Genomic DNA, 23773 nt, shown 5'->3' with positions numbered 1-23773 from the left:
GCAGAATGCCAGGGTCCCATCTGGCCACCCCCGTGCATGGCCCCGCCCCCTCTCCCGCCCCCTGCCCGACCCACGCCCCTCTCCAAACCCACGGCCCCGCCCGCTCTCCCACCATGTGCATAGCCCCGCCCCCTCCCTATCCCTGTGCGTGGCCCCTCCCCTCCACGCCCCGTGCGTGGTCCCGCCCCGGGCCTGTGCCCACCGGTGAGCTGCTTCTGGATCTCCGCGCTGCGCGTGGCCCGCAGCAGGGCTGACCGCCTCGCGGATGCCGCCCTGCCGCCGCGTCTCCAGCTTGTTGGCGGTGCTCCGGAAGACCAGGTTGCGCAGCGCGCCGGCCGCCGCCTGCTGCACGTTCTGGTTGGGGCTGCGCAGCAGGTCCACGAGCTTGCTGATGCCGCTGAGCTGGTAGACCTGGGGGTAGCGGGGGGGCGCCGGTCAGGGCGGGGCTCAGGCCCCCTGGCCCGCCGGCCCCGGGCCAGGAGCCGTGCGACCCCGTGGGAACGGGCCAGAAAGGGGACTCAGCCGGTCGGCGTGGCTCCGCGGTGGTGGAGCGTCGGTCCACCCAGGAACCAGGAGGGCAGGGTTCGATCCCCAGGCAGGGCACACGCCCCGGTTGCGGGCTCGATCCTTAGCTGGGGGGTGTGCAGGAGGCAGCCGGTCCATGATTCTCTCTCATCATGGGTGTCTTTCTCTCTTTTCCCTCTAAAAGTCAATAAATATATATATATATTAAAAAAAAAAGAAAAGATGGGAAGTCAGGTCTGAGTGGACACACTCAGGGGAGCACCCCTCCTGCCGAACCCCGTTTCCTCCTCGGGAGTTTGGTGGTCAAGATCCCGTGAGAAATGTACTCTCAACCAGAGGGCTTTGCTCCGCACACAAGGTCAAGTTGCCCAAGCTCTGATCGTGGGCAACGCCAAGCACACTGCCCGCCCCAGGGTGCTGGGCAGGGGGGAGGGAGCGACAGAGAGTGCCCCCACCCCTCTGAGAACGCAGGCCAGGCCGATGCCGCCCAGGCGAACAGCTGGGACAGGGGCGGGCGGGCGGGGTGCAGCCTGTGGTACCTGCTGCTTGGCCGACTCGTCCTGGAAGCAGGTGTGCTGGATGTAGTAGGCCCCGATGGCCTGGTACTTCTCATCCTGGGAGCACAGGTACTGCACGGCCTTGGGGATGGTCAGCCCGCTGCACTCGATGTCCTCGCTGCAGATCCTGGAGGCAGGGCCGCGGGGCGGGGTTACGGGGTCCGCGGGGCGGGGTTACCGGGGCCCAGGGGCGGGGCCTGGGGCCGGAGCATCCTCTCTGCGCACCCAACCTGGCTCAGCCTCACTGCCCTCCGGAGACCAGGGCAAGGCCCGCCTGGGACACCTCTGTGCCTCAGGGCAGGGAGGGGACAGGCTCGCCCTGGCGTGGACACTCGCCATGATGAGGACCTGGACATGGGCTAGTGTCTAAGTGGGGAGGCACCTCTGCCCTGTGCTCAAGGGAAGCTGCCCGCCCGCCCTGCCATCTCTCACACCTGTGCCAGGGGCTGGGCAACTGGAAGGGAATGGACAGGCCTCCACACATCCATCCATCCACCTTCCCTCTTTCCCCTTCATCTGTGCATACATCTATGTATCCATCCATCCATCCATCCATCCACCCACCCATCAATATATCCATCCATCCATCTTCCCTCTTTCCCTTCATCTGTGCATACATCTATGTATCCATCCATCCATCATCCATCCGCCCACCCATCAATATATCCATCCATCCATCCATCTTCCCTCTTTCCCTTTATCTGTGCATACTTATATCCATCCATCCATCATCCATCCAGCCACCCATCAATATACCCATCCATCCATCAATTCATCCATCCATCTTCCCTCTTTCCCTTTATCTGTGCATACTTGTATCCATCCATCCATCCATCCATCATGCGTCCACCTATCAATTCATCCATCCACCCATCCATCATCCATCTACTCATCCATTCATCCATCAATTCATCCATCCATCTTCCCTCTTTCCCTTCATCTGTGTATATTTGTATCCATACATCCATCAATGGTCCACCCATCAATTCATCTATCCACCCGTCCATCATCCATCTACCCATCCATCCATCCATCCATCCATCCATCCATCCATTCATCCATCCACCCATCCACCCACCCATCCATCCATCCATTCATCCATCCATCCATCCTTCCATCCATCCATCCATCCATCCATCATGCATCCACCCATCCACCCATCCATCCACCCGTCCATCCATCCATTCATCAATTCATCCATCTACCCATCCACCCATCCATCCAACCATCTCTCCTGCCTCCATTCCCAAAGCTAGCTAATTCTCAAAGTCTCTCACATCTGTTCCTTCGGACCAGGCCCTACGCTATCCCCGCCCCCAGCCCCAGGCCCTGCCCTATCCCCGCCCCCTCTGACGCAGGCCCCGCCCCCAGCCCAGGCCCTGCCCTATCCCCGCCCCGCTGGCCCAGGCCCCGCCCCCAGCAGCACTCACTTGGAGCTGGCGCGGGAGTGGCCGAAGGACAGGTCCTTGTTGCAGGCCAGCGGCGGCACGCACACGGGGTCCTGCTTGGAGGCGCAGGAGGGCGGGCGCGGCGGGCACTTGCGGGCGGGGCTTCTGGCCGCTGCAGGCGCTGTAGAAGCTGTAGCGGCTCTGCGTGCCCTTGTGGCCCTTGGCGCCCGGCGGGCCCCGGCGCAGCGTGCCGCGCGGGTCGCAGTAGAGGTCGGGCTCGCTGCGGCTGGCCTTGAGCTTCTGCAGGAAGCACATGTCGCTGCCCGCGCCCGTGTGGCAGGCGCCCCGCGGGTGGTGGCGGCCCCAGCTCTCCATCTGGCTGTAGGAGCTGAAGCGCCGGTTGTCGGCTCCCGCTTGAGGGTCCCGTTGTACATCTGTTTCCGGGGGGGGGGGGGGGAGAGAGAGAGAGAGAGAGAGAGAGAGAGAGAGAGAGAGAGAGAGGAGAGAGAGAACGGCTCAGTGGGGGTCCCCTGGCCCGCAGCGATGGATGCTCACGGAACCCAGGAGGCTGGGGGCCCAGGAACCGTTACCAGTGCCTGACACAGTATTTCCCACCCTCGGGCTGTGGCCCCGGATGGATTCTGAAATCAGGGTAGCAGGCTGTGACCATCCTTTTAAAGGACGGACTAGAGTCCAGCTGGGGTGGCTCAGTGGTGGAGCGCCAACCTGGGAACCAGGAGGTTGGGGGTTCGATTCCTGGTCAGGGCACAGGCCTGGGCTGTGGGCTCCATCCACAGGAGGGGGCATGCAGGAGGCAGCCGATCAGTGATTCTCTCTCATCGTGGATGTTTCTATCTCTCTTTCCCTCTCCCTTCCTCTTTGAGATCAAATATATATATATGATTTGTAATTATATTATTTATATTTACATTTATATATTTAAGTATATATTTATATTATATACATATAATTTTTAAAGTGTGTATGTGTGTGAGTATGTGGCTTTGTGAGCGTGTGTGTATGTGTGAGTGTGTGTGTGTGTATGTGTGTTGGGGGGGAGATCAGGCATCTGGGTGATTCCGATCTTACACCAGATGTGGCCACTCAGGCCGGGGAGTCCCTGTCGCTCCCTCTCTGCGGGGAGAGGCTCAGAGCAGCGCCCCAGGGTGGGGGGAAGTACCGAGCCCCAGGTGTAAGTACTTACACTGGGTGGAAGTACCGAGCCCCAGGCCGCCCACGGCCCAGCGCCTCCCCCACGGCCCCGTCTCAGTCCAGGAGCCTGAGGGCTGTGCCTGGAGCCCGCGGTGCCCTGCCCCCCGGGCCTTGGCAATGGCGTTCGCCAATGCCACCCGCACTCCCACTGTGCGCCCGCCGACGCCACCCGCACTCCCACTGTGCGCCCGCCAACGCCACGTGCCACCCACTGTGCGCCCGCAAACGCCACCCGCACTCCCACTGTGCGCCCGCCAACGCCACGTGCCACCCACTGTGCGCCCGCCAACGCCACGTGCCACCCACTGTGCGCCCGCCAACGCCACGTGCCACCCACTGTGCGCCCGCCAACGCCACCCGCACTCCCACTGTGCGCCCGCCAACGCCACCCGCACTCCCACTGTGCGCCCGGGCCGGGCGGGCTTCTACCCACACAGGGTCAAACCCTCCCGCCCTCCGGGGTGTCCGGAGGGAAGTGAGCAGCCAGGGGCCTGGGGCAGGCGAGGGGACAGCGTGGCCAGTGCCCGGATGGACGGACGGACGGACGGACTGCACACCTTGCAGACACCACGCCAGCAGGCAGCCAGGCCCCGCCCCTCCCCTCCACTCTCCCCGGGAGAGCCGAGCCTCCCAGCCCCGCAGCCTCGAGGGAGGGGGACAGGACCGGACAGGGGCGCCTTGTTCTCCCACAGGACACGCCCGTCGCCATCTGTCACCTGATGTGGAGGCAGACGCTCCTCCTGGGCAGACCCAGTGCCCCAGGACCCCCCTGCGCCCCGGAGGGAGCCCCCGGGCTCCGGGCTCTGCTTTCTGGCTGGGCAGGAGCAGGGAGGCCTGGCCCATGGGGAGGGGGCTGGGGCCCCCCCCCGGGGGTGGGTGGGGGACACCACTGTGGACTGCACTTCCCATCAGCCGCACTCCAGCAGCCGCGCCCGTTTCTGGGAACCGCACCCAGCTCCCGTGTCCCGGGGCAGGTGGGCGGCATAGTCTGGGGTGGCCCAGCCCTGCCTGCACAGACAACCGTGTCCCAGCAACTGTTCTCCCCCAGCCCCCTTCTCTCTCTCTCTCTCTCTCTCTCTCTCTCTCTCTCTCTCTCTCTCAAAATATATTTTATTGATTTTTTTAAAGAGAGGAAGGGAGAGGGATAGAGAGTTAGAAACATCGATGAGAGAAACATCGATCAGCTGCCTCCTGCACACCCCCTACTGGGGATGTGCCCGCAACCCAGGTACATGCCCCTGACCAGAATCAAACCCGGAACCCTTCAGTCCACAGGCCAACACTCTATCCACTGAGCCACACTGGTTAGAGCCCTTTTCTCTCTCTCTCTCTCTCTCTCTCTCTCTCTCTCTCTCTCTCAATATAATTTTATTCATTTCAGAGAGGAAGGGGGAGAGAGGGAGAGACAGAGAGAAACATCCACCACTGCCTCCTGCCCGCCCTCCCCTACTGGGGATGGAGCCCGCCACCCGGGAATCGAACCCTGACCTCCTGGCTCACAGGCCGACCCTCCACCGCGGAGCCCTGTCCCTCAGAGTTTCATCAACGCGGAGGCACGGGGCCCAGCCGGCTGGCACCTGCAGGAATGGCGTGGGCGCGGCTGGCATCCCGGGAGGACAATTCCCCTCTGTGCGCGGGGACCTCAGCCTGCCAGCCCCCGGGGCCCGAAAGCCAGCAGCTGCCTCTCAGTCACGGGGACGAACACGGACGCCCCCTCCATTCCAGCCGGCGGGACGGCCTGTGTGCGTGTGCATGCGTGTGCGTGCGTGTGCGTGTGTGTGTGCGTGTGTGTGTGTGTATTCCCGCGTGCACACCTGGCCCAGCAGATAGGAGAGCTGGCTCCCACGCGCCCCCCCCCCCACACACACACAGATAGCCGTCTGCGGCCTGAATACAGCCCCCTGGTCTGTGACTCCCTGGGAGTCTCCAGCCTCCGCTGGGCTGATCAGAGCATTCCAAAGGCGGGAACCTCACTTCCTGGGGGCGGAGCTGATCCCTCAGTCCCAGAGAGGCCTGGGCTGGACAGCAGGGGGCGCCCGGGAGGCGTACCTCTGCCCGCCGGAACCTACGGGGGGGGGGGGGGGGGGGGGCGCGCCAGGGCCTCTCCCGCCCAGGCCCAGTGCTGCCCCTTTTCGGCTAATGATGGGGTGCTGGGCTCACCCAGCTCCTGCCCTCCTCCCCTCCTCACCCCGCCGGGCGCCCCCAGCCCAGAGTCTCTCCCTTCCTTTTCCTTCTTTTTCTGTTTTCAAAACGATAAAATGTTACTCGTGTCGGAGAGGGAGGGAGAGGGAGAGGGAGGCAGAAGCATCAGGGATGGCAGATGGGCCTCCCTGCCCTCCGGTCTGAGCCCCCCACTCAGCACCCTAACCCTGTGGTCAGCAAACTGTGGCTCCTGAGCCACAGGCGGCCCTTTGGCCCCTGGAGGGCGGCTCTTTCACAGAACACCACGGCCTGGGCGAGTGTGCGGAAGACGTGGCGTTCGGAGGAGATTACGTTTAAAACGTGTGGCTCTCCAGAGACGTGTCCATCACTGTGCTGTTGGCGTTTGGCTCTGTGGATGAAGGCGTTTGCGGGCCGCGGGCCTGGGCCACGGGGTGGGACGGGGGCCACCGTGTGGGGAGGAAGGGGTGGCTTCTGGTGCCCCCCCTCCGGACTCTCCCGCCAGCCCCGCCCTGTCCGAGGGCCTGGCGCCTGCCGGCTGGTGCCAGCCTTGACCTCCCTCAGACAAAGCATCATTAGCCCTCGTCTGCCCGGGAGCCCAAGGAGTCTCTGCCTCGGACACACACAGGCACACAGAGAGACCCACAGACACACACACAGAGACACACACACACACACACACACACAGACAGACATACACACACAGACACATACACACACAGACACACACAGACATACAGACACACACAGAAACACACACAGGCACACACACACAGAGACACACACACAGAGACACACACACATACACACAGAGAGACACACACAGACACACACACCCAGACACACACAGAGAGACACACACAGACACACACACACAGACACACACAGAGACACACACAGAGACACACACACAGACACACACACACAGACACACACACACAGACACACACAGATACACACACACACAGATACACACACAGACACACACAGACACACACACACACACACACACACACACACATGCCCGGCCCCGCCCCTCCCTTCTGCCCACGGCCCCGGCGGCAGCAGCTGGGCGGCCAGGCTGACCAGACCGCACTGCCCGCCCGGGGAGCCAGGACGTGGCTCCTGGTGACGAGCCGGTGATGAGCCGATGAGCCCAGTGAAACCAGCCGGGCGAGGCCGGCCCGACCGGCTCCCCCGGGCGTGCCCTGCTCCTCCCCCCCAGCACACCCAGCCCAGCGGAGCCCGGGCCGGCCTCTCCATCACCCTCCCCGTGGGAGCCGCACACAGGGCCACTCCGTGCCCGGGGGGGGGGGCACCCAGGGGCTGGGATCTGCCTGGGATTGGGGCCAGGGCTGGGCAGACCCCGATGCAGGGAGGAAAGGGGGCCTTGCAGGTGGCGGGCAGCTCTGCCCCACCCTCCCCAGGGTCCCCAGGGAGGGCGGCTGGGAGGGGTGCTCGGGCCCAGGGCTGGGCGCTGGGGGAGGGGGCGGGGACCTGCTTGCTCAGCAGAGGGAGGCTCAGTGTGGGAGCCATGCCTGAGTCACCAGAGGTGGGCCTGGGGCGTTGGGGGGTGGGTGGGGTCCGGTCTCCTCCTGAGCTCCTCTCGAGCACCCCTCCCCGGTGGCCGGGAGCAGGGTGGGGCCTGGCGCTGGGCTGGGTGGGGGAAGGCCCGGGGGGCATCTGGCCGGCCCCACCACCATTATTTTAAAATGTATTTTTTAATTGATCTTTTTACAGGGAGGGAGAGAGGGATAGAGAGATAGAAGCATCGATGAGAGAGAAACATCCATCAGCTGCCTCCTGCACCCTCCCCCCCCTCCACTGGGGATGTGCCCGCAACCAAGGTACATGCCCTTGACGGGAATCGAACCTGGGACCCTTCAGTCCGCAGGCAGACGCTCTATCCACGGAGCCACCACCATTTATTTTCTATTTTTTAACGTGTTCATCCTCACCCCGGGATATTTTGGGGAGCATCGGGGAGAGAGAGGGAGAGGCGGAGAGAAATGTCGATGGGAGAGAAACACATCGATGGGTTTTTGCCTCCTGCACGCGCCCCGACCAGGGCCCAGGCCGGGGAGGAGCCTGCAAATGAGGTCCCTGCCCTTCACCGGAATCGAACCCGGGACCCTTCGGTCCGCAGGCGGGCGCTCTCTCCACTGAGCCACACTGGCCGGGGCTATGGTCTCTGACTTCCCTGAGCAAGGATACGGGCGGTGGGACTCAGGGCTGCAGGGAGCTGGTCTGAGTTGATGGTACGCCTGAGGCCAGGGGTCATGGGGCAGGGACAGGGCAGGGGGGAACCCCATGTCCAGGCCTCACCCAACCCCTCAGCCTGGGGGCGGGGCCTCAGGCCTCTGAGACAAATGGGAGCCCCTCCCACTGAGCCTGGGCCCTGGGCAGCAGGCACTTCCCTGCCCCCTGGAGGCCGACCACCCGCATGGGCAGGAGCTTGGGGGGGGGCTCCTCCCTGGGGGGCACCCCAGACAGAGGCGCCCCCACAGTTTAAAAGCAGGGAGTGTCTGGGGCTCAGCCGGGTGCCGGCGAGAACAGGCCTGGGGCCGGCTGTGCTCTCTGGGTGGGGTGGTGGGGTGGGGGTGGGTGGGGTGGGGGTGGGGGGGTGGGTGCTGCGGGGCCTGGGCACAGCCCGTCTCTGCCGGCTCCCGGCTCTGCGCTCTCGGGCACGTTCTGTCCCTCGGCAAGCGGGGTGCTGTCTCTTCTTGCTGGGGGCGCCCGGGGCCCCAGGGACCCTCCTATCTCCGGGCGGGTGGCAGTGAGTCACGGGCTGGCACGGTACACAGGTTGGCACACACCGTCCTTCCCTGGCTGCCTCTGGGAGCCGGAGCCGGCCTGCGGGGGGTGGGGGTGAGCCTGTGGCCCCCCATTCCCTCCCCTGGGCCCCGGGAGCCGGCAGAGGCCCGGCGGGCACGGACAGGGCATTGGAGGCTGAGGGGGGGTGAGCCGGAAGGAGGTCAGCCTGGCATGCGTGCATGTGTGCCTGTGTGTGTGTGAGCATGTGTGTGTACGAGTGTGTGCACGTGTGCGAGTGTATGTGTGTATGAGTGTGTGTGAGTATGAGTGTGCATGCATGTGTGTGTCCATGCATGTGAGTGTGTGCATGTAGGTATGAGTGTGTATATGTGTGTGAGTGCATGTGTGTGCATGTGAGTGTGTGTGTATGTGAGTGTGTGTGACTGTGTGTATGTGAGTGTGTGTGAGAGTGTGTGTGTGACTGTGTGTATGTGAGTGTATGTGAGTGAGTATGTGTGTGACTGTGTGTATGTGAGTGTGTGTGAGTATGTGCGTGTGTGTGCTTGTGCCTTAAGTCAGGTAGCTGCTAGGTGGCCCACATTTGCTCTCTGCAGAGAGAAAGGAAGCGTGGCCGACTCTCTCTCTCCTATTGAGGGGTGGGGTGGGGTAGGGGTGGGGTGGGGTGGGGGTGAGGGTGGGGTGGGGTGGGGTGGGGGTCACATGGCCCCCGTGCCTGTCCTATCTCGGCTGGGAAGTCCCCAGGCGGGGGACCCGCTGTGCCCCAACCTTGGCTACTTTCCCCTCCGCTCTCTTTCTCCCCCCCACCCCCACCTGGCCCCACCCGGCTCCTCTGCCCGCGGGCCTGGCTCCCGTCCGCACCGTCCGGCTTCCTCCTCCCCAAAGCCCCGTGAGCACGCAGCCCCGGCCGTTCCCAGAGCCTCCGGGGCGGAGCGGAGACAGGACCTGCCCCGGCAGGTGCCCGCGTGAGTCACGTCTGAGCCCCGCCAGGGAGGGCGGGCAGGAGGGGGGCCCGGGGTGCGGGGAAGAGAAGGGGTTTCCCCTGGCAGAAAACGGGGTGCGGGGGGGGGAGGGGGGCCTCGGGCGCCCGGGCATCGGAGCCAAGGCCCACAGTGGGCTCAGTGGCCATGCTGACGGCGCCTGGATACAAAGTCTCACGCTTGTAACCAAGCTGGATACAAAGTTTCAGGCACCAGGGCTGATGCAACAATGTATCCACCTGTGAGTGACGGCCGCCCAGGGGCCCCGCCCCCGTTTCCCCGGCGGGAGGACCGGCGCCCCCGGAGGCGGTGTGGGGAGGTTTATCTGGATCCGGTGCCATCTGCCTTGTCAGCACCAGCCAGATTGTTCATCTCCTGCCCGCCCCACGGGTCCCACCCAGCGCCCTGCCCTCCCGGCTCTCACCCACCCCGCCCGCGGGAGCCGGGCCCTGGCTCCCCGGCTGGCCGGCCGCCACTCTCTGTCCAGCCCCGGATTCCACATCCGGGCCTGGCCTGTCGCCCCCCGAGGGGTCTGTCCCCTGGGCTCAGGTGGCACCCAGGGTACCCACTGATATTCAGAATCAGAAAAGGCCCCGGCCAGTGTGGCTCAGTGGATAGAGCGTCGGCCTGCGGATGGAAGGGTCCCGGGTTCGATTCCGGTCAAGGGCATGGACCTTGGTGGCGGGCACATCCCCAGTGGGAGGGGGGCGTGCAGGAGGCAGCTGATCGGTGATTCTCTCTCATCGATGTTTCTATCTCTCTCCTTCTCCCTCCATTTCTGTAAAAAAAAAAAAAATCAAATATATATATATATATATATATATATATATATATATATATATATATATATATAATTTTTTTTTAAAGGAATCAGAAAACAAAACACACACAGGGGGAACTTGGTCTCCAGCAGATCCTGGCTGGGGTCCCTAAGTTTAGTCCCTCGCCAATAACACACAAAACCAACAAACACACACCGAACACAAAGCTCCTAATGAGCCCCAACAGGAGCCTGAGCAGGAAGCAGTCACGTTGACAAGACATTCCTGGCTCATGCACCGCCCAGGTCTGTCTCCCCGCCCAGGACCCCGGCAGCGGGTGGGGGGGGGCACCCCTGAGCACTGAGCCCCTCGAAGACGGCGCCCCAGCCCCCCCCCCCCCCCGGACAGCAGCCTCCACCCCCCGCCCCCCTGCACGAGCTTTGAGGGCCCAACAAAGAGGTTTCTAATACCAGCACAGACTTGCTGAATCCAACAGAATCAAGGGGAGCCAGGGAATGGAGGGGCTGGGACCCCATCAGACACAGCCATGTGGACTTTACAAAGTGACCCTTTGCCCTGACCGGTGTGGCTCCGTGGACAGAGCGCCGGCCTGTGGACTGGAGGGTCCTTCCGGGTTCGATTCCGGTCAAGGACGTGGACCTTGGTGGCGGGCACATCCCCAGTGGGGCGTGTGCAGGAGGCAGCTGATCCATGTTTCTCTCTCATCCATGTTTGTAGCTCTCTATCCCTCTCCCCTTCTCTCAGAAATAAAATATATTTTTAAAAACTCTTGGTGGGTGTGTCTAAAGAGTTTTTCCTCTCCCTGGAGACACAGAAATGTCCAACGAGCCCTCACAAGACGGGAAGGAAGGCCCACCCACGGCCTTGGCTGGTGTGGCCTGGTGGCTAGAGCGTCGGCCCAGGTACCGAAGGGTCACGGGCCCGATTCCTAGTCAAGAGCAATGTACCTGGGTGGCTGGTTCGATCCCCAGCCCTGGTTGGGGGTTTTGTGCAGGAGGCAAGCCATCCATGTGTCTCTCTCACATGGACGTTTCTCTCTTTCCCTCCTTCCCTTCCCCTCTCTCTAAAAAAACCCCCCAAAACGATGGGAAAACAGCCTTGGGTGAGGATTCAAAAAATATATATTTTTTTTCCTGATGCTTTTGGAGAATGGCTCTCACTGGAGACACTCAGAAACATCCCAGCGGCCCCCAGGGGCCCTCCGTGTCGGTGGGGGTCCCCTGCTCCCCGCCCCCCGCCCCCCTCCCCCCACAGACGCTCGGCTCCTTACCGGGTAGGCCCAGGAGCCGCTGCCCGCCTGCAGCTTGGTGTAGTAGCTTCGGTTGGCGGTCCCGTAGTTGTAGTTGTCCGCCAGGCCGTCGTACATGGAACCTGAGGGAGAGGCAGGGGTCAGGCCGAGGGACCGGCCGGCTCCTCACCGCCCGCCCGATGGATCCGAGGGGTCGGCCTGCACCTCGGAGGAGGAGAGACGGGACCAGACTGACCCGTGCTGTCCCCCTCCTCCCCCTCCTCCTCCTCAGCCAGGGCCCAGGCCGGCCGGTGCAGACAGCAGCTGGGACAGAGTCTGGGGTGACCCCCCTCCCCGGCTCTCGGGCGGCGTCGGGACACCCACAGGCCAGGAGCAGCGCCGTCCCGTTCCAGGGGATCACCACCCCGCGCCCCACAAAGAGGAGCTGGCGGCTCGGGGAGGACCCGCAGGAGAGGGCCATGCCGGCCGGAGGTCAGGGTCAGGAGCCCGGGGGCAGCCTCTGCCTCTGCCGGAGCCCAGGGGCACCTCTGCCGGAGCCCAGGGGCAGGCCTCGGGCAGCCTCTGCAGGCGGGAGCCCCAGGGGGCAGGGTGCCGGCTCCGCCCCCAGCCCAGCCCAGCCCCCCGGGGGGGGGGGCTCCCGCCCCTTCCTGCATCTCCGGCCGGAGAGGGGGGCCCCCTGTGAGGATTAATTACTGTTTTCCGGGCCCCGCGCCCCACAATGACAGGCGTCTCGGTGACGGGGTGGTTGGGGTTATTAGCAGCCAGTGGCGTTGGGGTTGGGCTTCCTGGGTGGGGGGTCCCCTTCTCTCCTCTCCCCTTCACCAGAGGACAGCCCCTACCGTCCTGACACAAGCTCCCAGGGCCCACGCCTTGTCTGCCGTTTCTCCTCGGCCTTGACCCTTGGCATTGACCCTCGGCCTTGACCTTTGGCCTTGACCCTTGACTTCGCCAGTTCAGAGCCAAGTTCAAGGTGTCCTCCCCGCAGGAGGCCTGTCCTGACCGGCCCACGGCCACCTCTGCCTCCTCTGCCGTCGGTGCTGAGGGAGGGGCACCTGGGACCCCGACATCCAGAGCAAGAACAGGCCCCCAGCTAGCGCAGTGAGGGCCTCGGGGGGGCCTCTGAGAGCCTCCTCAGGGGGTGAGCGCCCCGTCTTCCTTGGAGGCTCTGTCTCGGGGGAGGGGTTTGCTGGAGGCTCACCTGGTATGTGAGCCCCAACCCCACCTGCCACCCCCACTCAGACCCCCAGGCCTTTGTGGGGACGGAGGGGGCTGCACCCTGAGCAGGAGGAGCAGCCTGAGGAGGTGGCAGGTGGCCCAGCCCTCGTGGCTCCGTGGTGGAGCGTCAGGGTTCTGGGAACTGGGGGGTCAGGGTTCGATTCCCGGTCAAGGGCACAGGCCCGGGTCTCGGGCTCGATCCCCAGTGTGGAGCGTGCAGGAGGCAGCCGATCCGTGATCCTCTCTCTCATCATGGATGTTCCTCCCTCCCTCCCTCCCTCTCCTTTCCTCTCTGAGATCAATTAAAATACATTTGAGCTGAAACCGGTGTGGCTCAGCGGATAGAGCGTCGGCCTGCGGACTGAAGGGTCCCAGGTTCGATTCTGGTCAAGGGCATGGACCTTGGTTGCGGGCACATCCCCAGTGGGGGGCGTGCAGGAGGCAGCTGGTCGATGTGTCTCTCTCCCTCCCTCTCCCTTCCTCTCTGACATCAATAAACAAAAAATAAAACAATAAAAACATGTCACGTGTCCCTGCCTGGTGCCACCTCCTCGGTGCGATGCCCCCTGCCCCCTGGCTCCCCCGTGACCTCAGAGGCCAGGGCACTGACCCCGGATTCCGTTCCCCGGTCACAGACGATCCCCCGGCCGTCCGTGTCCCGGGCTGTGGCCCCGGGAGCCGGGAGGCCTTCCCGTTGGCTGGGCTCCGGCCTCTGGGCCTCAGCTTCCTCCTCGGTCATCAGGGGTGACCTCTGTGCACCCCACGCCAGCCCCCTCGGATCCGGGGCCCCCGGCCTGTGATGACGCGTGCCGGCTGGCCTCTGGGGACACCGGCTTCTCCTCGACGGGGTTGGGGTTCAGCACAGGAAGAGGTGCCCTCACCCACAGACCCACAGCCTCCGGGCCGCCCGCTGGGCCGCCCCTCCCTGCTCCTCAGCCTCGTCCTGGGGCCCCGCCGAGCTCCTTGCTGATTGCGGGGGCTCGGTGCCCCCCTTTCTCCAGAATCTGCCCTCAGAAAGGAGGCGTCTGTCAGGAGGGCCCGGGAGGGGCCTGGGCCCGTCTCCATCGGCACCTGCCGCCTCCCCAGGCCTGGCAGCCGGATGCACTTGGCTGCTGCCCACACACAGCGTGTTCTCACCACGGGGCAGGCGTGGGTCAGCCAGCGGCTCCCGGAGGAAGCGCCAGGCGGTGACAGACAGTCCCGGGCCCCAGGAGGCTCCCACGGCCCCCGCCCCGTCTCCGGGCGGACCTGTCTGCGGTGAGGTCACCCCCAGCCCTCTGCCGTCCGGGAGCATCCTGCCTCCTCCCGGTGAGCCTGCTCGCTCCTCTCACGGTCCTCTCCTGCGGCTGCGGGCGTTCTCTGCCCTGGAGGCGGTGCGGGGGGCGGGGGGGCGGGGGGACGAGGCCCCCCGGGAACGCCAGTCCCCCTTCTCCGGTCCAGGAGTGACGGGGGGAGGGGGGCATGGAACCCACACTTCCGGGTGGGACAAGGCCTAAGGCTCCTGAGTTTGGGGGTCAGGCCGGCCGGCATGGCTCAGCATGGAGTGACAACCTAGGAACCAGGAGGTCACGCGTTCGATTCCCAGTCAGGGCACTGTGCGGTGGGCTCCATCCCCAGTAGGGGTCGTGCAAGAGGCAATCCATCCATGATGCTCTCCCATCATGGGTGTTTCTCTTTCTCTCTGTCTCTCTCTCTCTCCCTCTTTGACATCAATAAAAATTTACAAAAAATGACTTTGGGTGTAGACCCCTGTCTCCCACCAGAGGGTGCTTGGCTGGGCTTGGCTCACCTCCATGAAGCCCTCACCCCAATCCCGTCACGGGGGGGGGGGGGGGGGGGAACGGGGAGGGGGGTACCCCCGCTCCGCTCGGCTCAGCCAGGCCCCCTGCTGGCCAGTCAGGTGGACCAGAGAGAGAGTGAGAGCCGCTGAGCACAGCCCTGGAGCCGAGGTCGCCTCCTTTTTCTTTTTTTTTCTTCTTCTTTTTTAAAAAAATATTTTTTATTGATGTTTTACAGAGAGGAAGGGAGGAGGATAGAGAGTCAGAAACATTGATAAGAGAGAAACATTGACCAGCTGCCTCCTGCACGCCCCCCACTGGGGATGTGCCCACCACCAAGGCACATGCCCTTGACCGGAATCGAACCCGGGACCCTTCAGTCCGCAGGCCGAAGACGCTCTATCCACTGAGCCACACCGGTCAGGGTGAGGTCGCCTCCTTGAGGGGGTCCCTGGCCCAGCGGTGACCAGGGAATCACCCCCCTTCCAGGTGACCATCCTCATTTCCCTGTCTCTCCAGATGGGCGGCCAGGCCCCTGGCAGAGGGGGGCGCTCCTTGGGGAACCTGGCTCCCCCCCGCCGGTGCCCCGTCCAGGTGACCTTGACCCCCCATCCTTACCCCCTCCCCCCAGAACCCCAGGTCCAACAGCCTGTGCCTCAGGGGGGCGGGGCCCTCCCAGTGCAGCAGCTGCTCCGCCCACACCTGCACCTGGGCCCAGCCAATGGGAAGCCGGCCCGCGGGGAGGCCCCGCCCCCGCTTTCCCAGATGCAGGCGCTGCCTTTTTAGGGCGCAGGGATCCTTCCTCCCGTGGGGACAGGCCGAGCGGGGTGACTCACCTCACCCCCAAGCTCCGGGGCGGCACGCCCACCCCACCTGCGCCGCCGCCTGTCTCTCCCTCCCCGCCCAGCGCTCCCCGCGGGGAGCACCGCCCCTCCCGGGGGGACCGCGCCCAGCTCCGGGCCTGCAGACCCGGGTGCCCTGCCGCTGCCCACTGCCCAGGGCTGCTTGGAGCGTGGCTCCTGGACATGCCGTGCGTGCGTGTGCATGCATGTGTGTGCACACATATGGGCGCGTGTGCGTGCATGTGCGTGCGTATGGGTGCGCATGTGCATGCATGTTTGTGTGCGCGGTGTGGGCACACGTGTGTGCGCATGTGTGCGATGTGCCCACAGATAACGCCACACGAGGCCACCACACGCCTCTGGGTGCCGGGCCCCGCCCAGGCGTGGCTCTCAGGCTGCACAGTCAGGATGACTGCTGGTGGGGAGTCACAGCTTTGTGGGTTCGGAGAGGATTTTGCATGTGTGCATGCGCGTGTGTTTATGTGTGTGTGCATGTGTGTTTATGCACGTGCATGTGTTTATACGCATGTGCGTATGTGTGCGTGCATGAGTGTTTATACGTGTGTGCATTTGTGTGTGTGTTTATACGTGTGTGCATGTGTGTGCATGTGTGTGTGTTTTAAAAAATCCTCCGCCAATGATCGGACTGTTTATACGTGTGTGCCTGTGTGTGTGAGTGTTTATACGTGTTACGTGTGTGAGTGTTTATACATGTTACGTGTGTGTGTGTGTGTGTGTGTAAAAAATCCTCCACCAATGAGCGGACTGTTTGTATATGTGTGCCTATGTGTGTGTGTGTTTATATGTGTTACACGTGTGTCTGTGTGTGTGTATAAAAAATCCTCCACCAATGAGCGGACTGTTTGTACGTGTGTGCCTATGTGTGTGTGAGTGTTTATATGTGTTACACGTGTGTGTGTATGTGTGTGTGTAAAAAATCCCCTGCCAATGATTGGATTGTTTATACGTGTGTGCCTGTGTGTGTGTGTTTATACGTGTTACGTGTGTGTGTGTGTACATGTGTGTAAAAAACCCCCCGCCAATGAGCAGGGCCAGGCAGGGGGGTGCCGTGACCCTGGAGCGCCCGTGTGGCTGCCCGCGGTGGCAGGCCGGTGGAAATTCTGGTCCCAGCGCTGCACCGAGCCAAGATTCGTGGTAAAGAAGCCAAAATCGGTCCATTTGAAGTTTAATTGGTGGTTTCGCTGCCGAACAAGCTCAGAGCTGCCTCTCACCAGCCCCCGTCCCAGCCGCGGCCCCGAAAACACGGCCCCACACGGGTGTCCGCGCGGTCTGGGGTCCGGGAAGGGCCTCCCCTGTGCCCAGGGGAGCGGGTGGGGGCCAGCCTGAGCCTGCACCCCGGAGGCCCCCGTGCCCTGTGCCCCAGGACGCTGCCCCCGCCCCTCTGCCCGGGGAGAGGGCAGGTCTGGCCGATGGAGGTGGGGAAGGGAGGCCGGGGCTGGAGGGGAAAGTCCCAGCAGCCCCCGCGGCAGGAGACACGCCTGATGAGGGCGCCACAGGGTTAGGGCTCCCCCAGGTCCCGGGCAGCAGCGGGGCTTGGGGTGGGGCCAGAGGGTGATGCCTCAAAAAGCCACAAAGAGCCCCCGTGTGGACCAGTGTCTCCGTTCCCCCCAACCGGCCCCGGGTCAGCACCCCTGCGGGTCAGGGCTACGGCCACATCCCCTGTCCCCCACACTCTGTGCACAGGGACCCCCAAAACAGCGGCCAGTTCCGGGGAAGAGCCCCCCAGGCGGGCAGACTCCGAGCAGCCTCCTCCGGGGGTCTCCAGGCCCCAGTCCCTCCTCCCCCTGCGGCTGGGGGGTGGGTTTCGGGGAGGCACCCAGGCTCCTCCCCCGTAGCTCCCTCTCCAGCTCTCCACTCCCCTCGGGGACAAGACAGAGAGGCCCCCCCACCCCCCCGGGAGGGAGGACCAGGAGTGGGGAGGGCCGGCCTTCCCCGGGCCCCCGAATTGTTTGCTCGGAGGTCCCTGCTGGGCCCCAGGAGCTGGAGACTCCGTGGGTGACACAGAATCAGGCTTCCAGTCTGTCCACCGGGACCAGAGACATGTCCTGGGGGGAGGGGGACCCTTCCCAGCCGCCCAGCCCCCCTCCCAGGCCCCAGAGCGGGAGCTCGGGGTGTAGCCGGGTTCGAGGACGAGGGAGAGAGGGACGAGCAGGGGCGGCTGGGGCGGAGCCGCTGGGGAGGACCGGGAGCTGATGAAACAAAGCCGCTCAACCAGCCGCACCAGCTCCGGTGACCTCACCGCCTCTCCCAGCCCCGGTGCCGATGCCAGCGCCGATGCCGCCGCCGCCGGGCCTGGCCCCCGGCCCCTGTGGGAACCTGGCGGCAGGCAGGGTCACGGGACACACCGCAGGGGCAGGCCCGGGAGCCCCGTGCGGGGAGCGGTCCCTAGGCGCCACCAGGGTCAGCCCTCGCCCGGCCCAAGGCCCCTGGGGTGCCGGTTCGTGGGAGGAAGGGGAGGGTTTCGGGGCCCAGGGCTGCGAGCCCAGAGCTGAGGCCCCAGGGGAAAGGGACAGGTGAGCCTCATGCTGGGGCCGGAGCAGACTGGGGGTACCCCTCTGGTACCCCAAACCTTCCGGCGAGCAGCCAGCGAGGCACCCCACGAAGCGGGAGACAAAGGCTCTGGGGCCGCGGGACCTTGAGCGGAGGTCGGCGGAGGGGAGCCAGGGGCCCAGCCAGGGCTGGGGGTCTGGGGTTCTGGGGGCCCCTCAGCCAGCCACCCCTCTGCCTCCGGATGGGACAGCGCGAGAGGACAGAAGCCAGCGGTGGGCAGTGGCCTGGGGGAGGGGGTGTAGTCCCCCGCGCCCCCCCTCCAATCACCAGCACCCTCGCTCCCACTGGGCCTGGATCCCATCCTCAAATCCTGGCCCCGGTCCTGGGTTGCGGTCTTTGTCAGCCCCGGACTCAAGTTTTACTAAAGACACCGAAGTCTCACGGGCGGGCGTGTGGTTCTTTGTCTGAACGCACTGGGCCTGGAGTTTCTCCCCCAGCTGCTCTGATTCTGTGTCTCCCTCCGCTCTGATGCCGTGTCTCCCTCCGCTCTGATGCTGTCTCCCTCCGCTCTGATGCCGTGTCTCCCTCCGCTCTGATGCTGTGTCTCCCTCCTGTCCGACACTGTGTCGCCCTCCTTGAGTTTTGGGGGTCCCTGTCCTCTCCCCCTCACTCAGTCTGGGCGCTTTGGGGGTGGGGAGGGCTGCCTGGTCAGACAAGCACCCAGATGGAGCCGACAAGCGCCCCCCATGAGGGCTCAGCCAGGGGCTCAGGGGGACCCCCCAATTGCCAACCTCGGTCCCCGCTGTTGGCAGCAGAGCTGAGGGGGGCAGGAGGGAGGACCGTGGGAAACGGGGGTTCCTGTTGGCTCCCAGGGGAAGAGGGGCGTCCCCAGACCCGCTGCGGGTCCCCTGATCTGTCTCGCCCCCCCCCCCTCCATTCCCACACCCAGGCCGGGAGCGCAGTGGGGAGGGGGGGGGGGTAGCAAAAAGAGCCTGTCCCCGCCCCGCAGAGCCGCTCCCGTCCTGCGTTGGGTTCTGGCGACACCCTCGCTCCCTGGAATCCAGGCGCTGCTGCCCCGCCCGGACCGGGTCCCACCCGCCTGGGCGCTGGCGGCCCGCGTTCCCGCGGTGCCAGGACGGACAGGGCGCTGAGGGCGAACCCAGCGGCCGCAGCCCTAGCGGAGCCCAGGCGGGTCAGCAGCAGGGTTAGGGGGAGGTTTTTTTTTTTGGGAAAAAAGCCGTCGAGGGCCCGGCAGGAGCGAGCACGGCGAACGCCACGCGTGGAGAGGGCTCCTGGCAGCGCCTCCGGAGCCCCCTCGGCGCGCGCTGCCTCCCGGAGTCCGCCCGCGGGCGGGGGCCCCTGCTACCCCCACCCCCTCCCCGCCTGGTCCTCGGGACAGACCGGGGGGTGGGGGGAGGGCGGCTCTGGGTTTGCACCCGGCTTAGCTCCAGCCTCAGCCACACTCCCCGGTCCCCCCGACGCCCCCGCACCGCGCGCGCCACCACGGCCTCCGCCAGGGCGCATGCACGGCCTCGCCGCCTGGTCCTCGGAACAGGCCGGGGGCTTCTAGGTTTGCACCCGGCTTAGCTCTGGCCTCAGCCACCCTCCCCGGTCCCCCTGGTCCTCCCCCCCGACGCCCCCGCACCCTGCGCGCCCTGGCGGCCTCCGGGGCGCACGCACCCCCTCCCCTCCCCGCGCGCGGGCGCACAGCACGGCCAGTACCTCGGTGGGAGGGGGTCAGCGTGGACGACTGCGAGGACTTGGACTTCTGCCTCCGCACCGTCATCAGCACCTGCTCCTGCACGCGCTGCCGGCCCGACGTGCCGGTCCTGAGCTTCTGGTCCGAGGGCAGCGCCAGCGTGGAGCTGTCCTGGCCGGGGAAGCACTCGTGGGCCAGCGCCGTCTTGAGCGGCGAGTGGTTCATGGTGGCGGCGGGGGCGCGGGCCGGCCTGGGTGCGGGTGGAGGCGCGGGTGCCGGGTGCGCGGTGCGCGGTGCGGGGTGCGGGCGGCTCTGGCTCAGCGGCTCCCCGCGGCCATGCACCGCGTCCTGCGTGTGTCTGGCGCGCGCGGCTCCTCCTCTGTCTGATCCTGCGCCTCCGCCGCGGCTGCTGCTCCTCCGGGCTCTGGCCGGGCCCGCCCTCCGCGGCCTGGATATACCGCCCCCGCGCCCCGCCCGCCCCGCCCCGTGCCTTCGCCGCCGTCCAGGCTCCTGAGGGGCAGGGCGCACGGGGTGTGGAACGGCGAGGTCCCCGGGGCCGCCCCTCGGCTCAGGGAGAAACTCTGTGCTCAGCTCGGGGCCTGGGACCCGGGAGGGAGGCTTCTGTCCAGGAAGGAGGGAGAGTCTGCGGCTCCTGGACGCCCCCCCCACCCCCGCCCCGCAGCCCCTCCCCCTGTGCCCCGGGTCCAGGCGGGGCCCCGTGGGCGCGTCTCCCCGTCCTGAGGGAGGCTTCCCGCCTGTGGGACACCCCGTTCTCCTCCGCGGAGAGCCGGGTGGGGCCCGAGGCCTGACAGGAGAAACCCGTCTCCCATGGGGACCCCTCCCCCCCGGGACCCCCCCCCCCACTTCCCCGCAAAGCACGTGTGGATCCTGTTAAAGCGTCAGACTAAGCCCCTCAGGGTGGAGCCTGGCACGTTAGGGGCTCAGTTAAAAAATACCTTTGGTCCTGGCCGGTGTGGCTCAGTGGATAGAGCGTCCGCCTGCGGACCGAAGGGTCCCCGGTTCTATTCCGGTCAAGGGCATGTGCCTCGGTGGTGGGCACATCCCCAGTGCGGGGTGTGCGGGAGGCAGCTGGTCGATGTTTCTCTCTCATCGATGCTTCTGGCTCTCTGTCCCTCTCCCTTCCTCTCTGTAAAAAAAAAAAAAAAAAAAAATCAATAAAAATATTATTTTTTTAAAAATGCTTTTGGTCCTGGCTGGTGTGGGTCAGTGGTTAGAGCGCCGGCCTGCGGACCGAAGGGTTCCGGGTTCGATTCCGCTCAAGGGCACGGACCTCGGTGGCAGGCTCCTCCCCGGCTGGGGCCCTGGTCGGGGCGGGTGCAGGAGGCCGCCCATGGAGGTGTTTCTCTCTCATGTCTTTCCCTCTCTCGTCCATTCTCTCTGAACATCGATGGGGGATGATATCCTCAGGTGAGGATTCCCAAAAATAACACAGATGCTTTGTGACCATCTGGCGTGGCTCCGTGGCTGAGTGGCAACTTCTGACCCAGGAGGTCCCCGTCCGATTCCCAGTCAGGGCACATTCCCCGGGTTTCGGGTTCGAGGTGCTTGCCCGAGGTGCCCGATCCCCTCATTGACATTTGGATCGGCTGCCTCCTGCACGCCCTGCACTGGGGATCGAACCCGCAACCCGGACATGTGCCCTGCCCAATAGGGAATCAAACTGTGACCTCCTGGTTCACAGGTCAGCCACAGCCGCCTGGCTATTTCTTTCTTTCTTTCTTTCTTTTAAAAAAATATATTTTATTGATTTTTTACAGAGAGGAAGGGAGAGAGATAGAGAGCTAGAAACGTCAATGAGAGAGAAACATCGACCAGTTGCCTCCTGCACACCCTCTACCGGGGATGTGCCTGCAACCAACATACATGCCCCTGACCGGAATCGAACCTGGGACCCTTCAGTCTGCAGACCGATGCTCTACCACTGAGCCAAACAGGTTTCGGCTATTTATTTCTTTATATATATATATATATATATATATATATATATATATATATAATTTTAATGGTTTCAGAGAGAAAGGGAGAGGGAGAGAGAGAAAGAGTAACGTCCATGATGAGAGAGAATCACGGATCAGCTGCCTCCTGCACGCCCCCTACTGGGGATGGACCCCGAAACCCAGGCCTGTGCCCTGACTGCGAATCGAACCCCGGACCCCTCGGTCTGCAGGTCCACGCTCTGGCCACTGAGCCACACGGGCCGGGCTCACCCTGACCACGTAGGTTCCCTCCGCCGCCTGCAGAAGAGGACGGGGCAGCCCGAGGGGCGGCCTCGGCCGGGGGCCGGGTGCAGGTCGCCGGCTCACCTCCCCGGAAGCCGGTAGCCCCGGCGCCTCCTCAGGAGGTATTCCCGGCCGCCACGTGCTGAGCCGAACATCCATCGTAAAGCGCGTTAAAGCGCCCAATAGAAATAGTTCGCTAATTGAGGGCCGGGCGCCCGGGAGCCCAGGGCCCCATAAACCGGAGACGGGACCGACGGGAAGTCTTACGTACAGAAGCCCCACACCTGTGAGCCTCCAGCATCACGGCATCACGTGAGACGCGGCTCCAGGGCCCGGACACCACCCCCCGCCCGGCCTCCGCCGCCTTCCGATGGGGAGAGGGGGTGGCCCGCCTGCGGTCGCCGGCCCACACGTGCCAGCCACCTCATCAGCCCTGGGGACTCCGGGGCCACCGACTTCCTCTACCCGCCCCCGCCTCCCCTATAAACGTCCCATAAAACGGGCACTCAGCGCCCTGTGCTCACCGCTGACGTCAGGGCCCCGAGACCTGTGCAGTCACACGCCACCGGCACATCACACGGGGCCGGTGTCACCAGCTCAGCCTCTCTGAGCCCGGACATGCCGGCCGCCCTGTCTGGTACCCGTGTCTCCACCAAGGGACCCTTTTGTGTGTGTGTGTGTGTGTGTGTGTGTGTGTGTTTAAATATATTTTATTGATTTTTTTTTTACAGAGAGGAAGGGAGAGAGATAGGGAGCTAGAAACGTCGATGAGAGAGAAACATTGACCAGCTGCCTCTTGCACATCACCCACCGGGGATGTGCCCGCAACCCATGTACATGCCCCCGACACGAATCGAACCTGGGACCTTTCAGTCTGCAGCTGAGCCAAACCGGTTTTGGCAGAGGGGCCCTTTTGTTACCTCCCGGAGGCAGAAGGCCCTGGAGGAGATGCCCGGACCAGCCCATCTTAACGTATAAAAAAGCCAAGGGCCGCCATGGCCAAAACAACCGGTGGACGACCGAACACAGGCTGCAGGAGGCGACCAGGCTGGCAGGAGGGGCAGTTAGGGGGGATCAGGCAGGCGGGCAGGTGAGCAGTGAGGAGCCAGTGGTCCCAGATTCTAAGACAGATATCCAACTGCCAGTTTAAGGACGACGGACAGTCAGATATCCCGGATTGGAGAGGGTGCAGTCTGGGCTGAGGGAACCCCGCCCCCCCCATGCACCAATTTCGTGCACCGGGCCTCCAGTTTGGCTATAAAAGGCCACACACAACCCCCGGACGCTGGCGCGGGCTACCTTTAACATTCTTTTCAGGTATGACGTTCAGTATTGCTTTAAAAAAATTTTAAAATATATTTTTATTGGTCTCAGAGAGGAAAGAGGAGAGAGAGAGAAACATCCATGAGGAGAGGGGATCATGGATCTTCTGCCTCCTGCACGCCCCCTACTGGGGATCGAGCCCACAACCCGGGCCTGTGACCCAACCGGGAATGGAACTGTGACCTCCTGGTTCAAAGGTCGACTCTCCACCCCGGAGCCATGGGGAAACTGGAATCCGTTCACCCCCGCCCTGGCCTGGCCACCAGTAACCAGTGACCATTAATCAGGTAACTGGTAACTGGTGACCAGGTTACTGGTGACCGTTAATCAGGTAACTGGTAACCGGGTAACTGCTAACCAGGTAACTGATGACCGTTGATCAGGTAACTGGTAACTGCTAACCGGGTAACTGGTGACCAGTAACCAGGTAACCGGTGACCGTTAACCTGGTAACTGGTAACCGGTGACTGCTAACCGGGTAACTGGTGACCAGTAACCAGGTAACTGGTGACCGTTAACCTGGTAACTGGTAACCGGTAA

At 64.1% G+C, this 23773-nt stretch overlaps 1 protein-coding gene across 1 annotated transcript; it reads right to left on the bottom strand.

The window, feature by feature from the left end:
- Window positions 1-202: 202 nt before the first annotated feature.
- Window positions 203-20091, bottom strand: PKP1 (plakophilin 1; the record flags this gene model as incomplete). Its single annotated transcript, XM_084907502.1, is given in 8 exon segments — window positions 203-248; window positions 250-411; window positions 1065-1209; window positions 2513-2631; window positions 2633-2877; window positions 2880-2904; window positions 11647-11747; window positions 19694-20091. Coding segments are annotated over 8 exon segments (1045 nt in total), but the record flags the coding sequence as incomplete, so codon positions are not given.
- Window positions 20092-23773: the final 3682 nt, after the last annotated feature.

This window comes from Pipistrellus hanaki (genome assembly GCF_964339955.1).
Source record: "Pipistrellus hanaki genome assembly, contig: scaffold_125, whole genome shotgun sequence".
NCBI classification, from domain to species: domain Eukaryota; kingdom Metazoa; phylum Chordata; class Mammalia; order Chiroptera; family Vespertilionidae; genus Pipistrellus; species Pipistrellus hanaki.
Note: the sequence above shows the minus strand (reverse complement) of the source record. Positions and strands in the feature narration are given on the sequence as shown.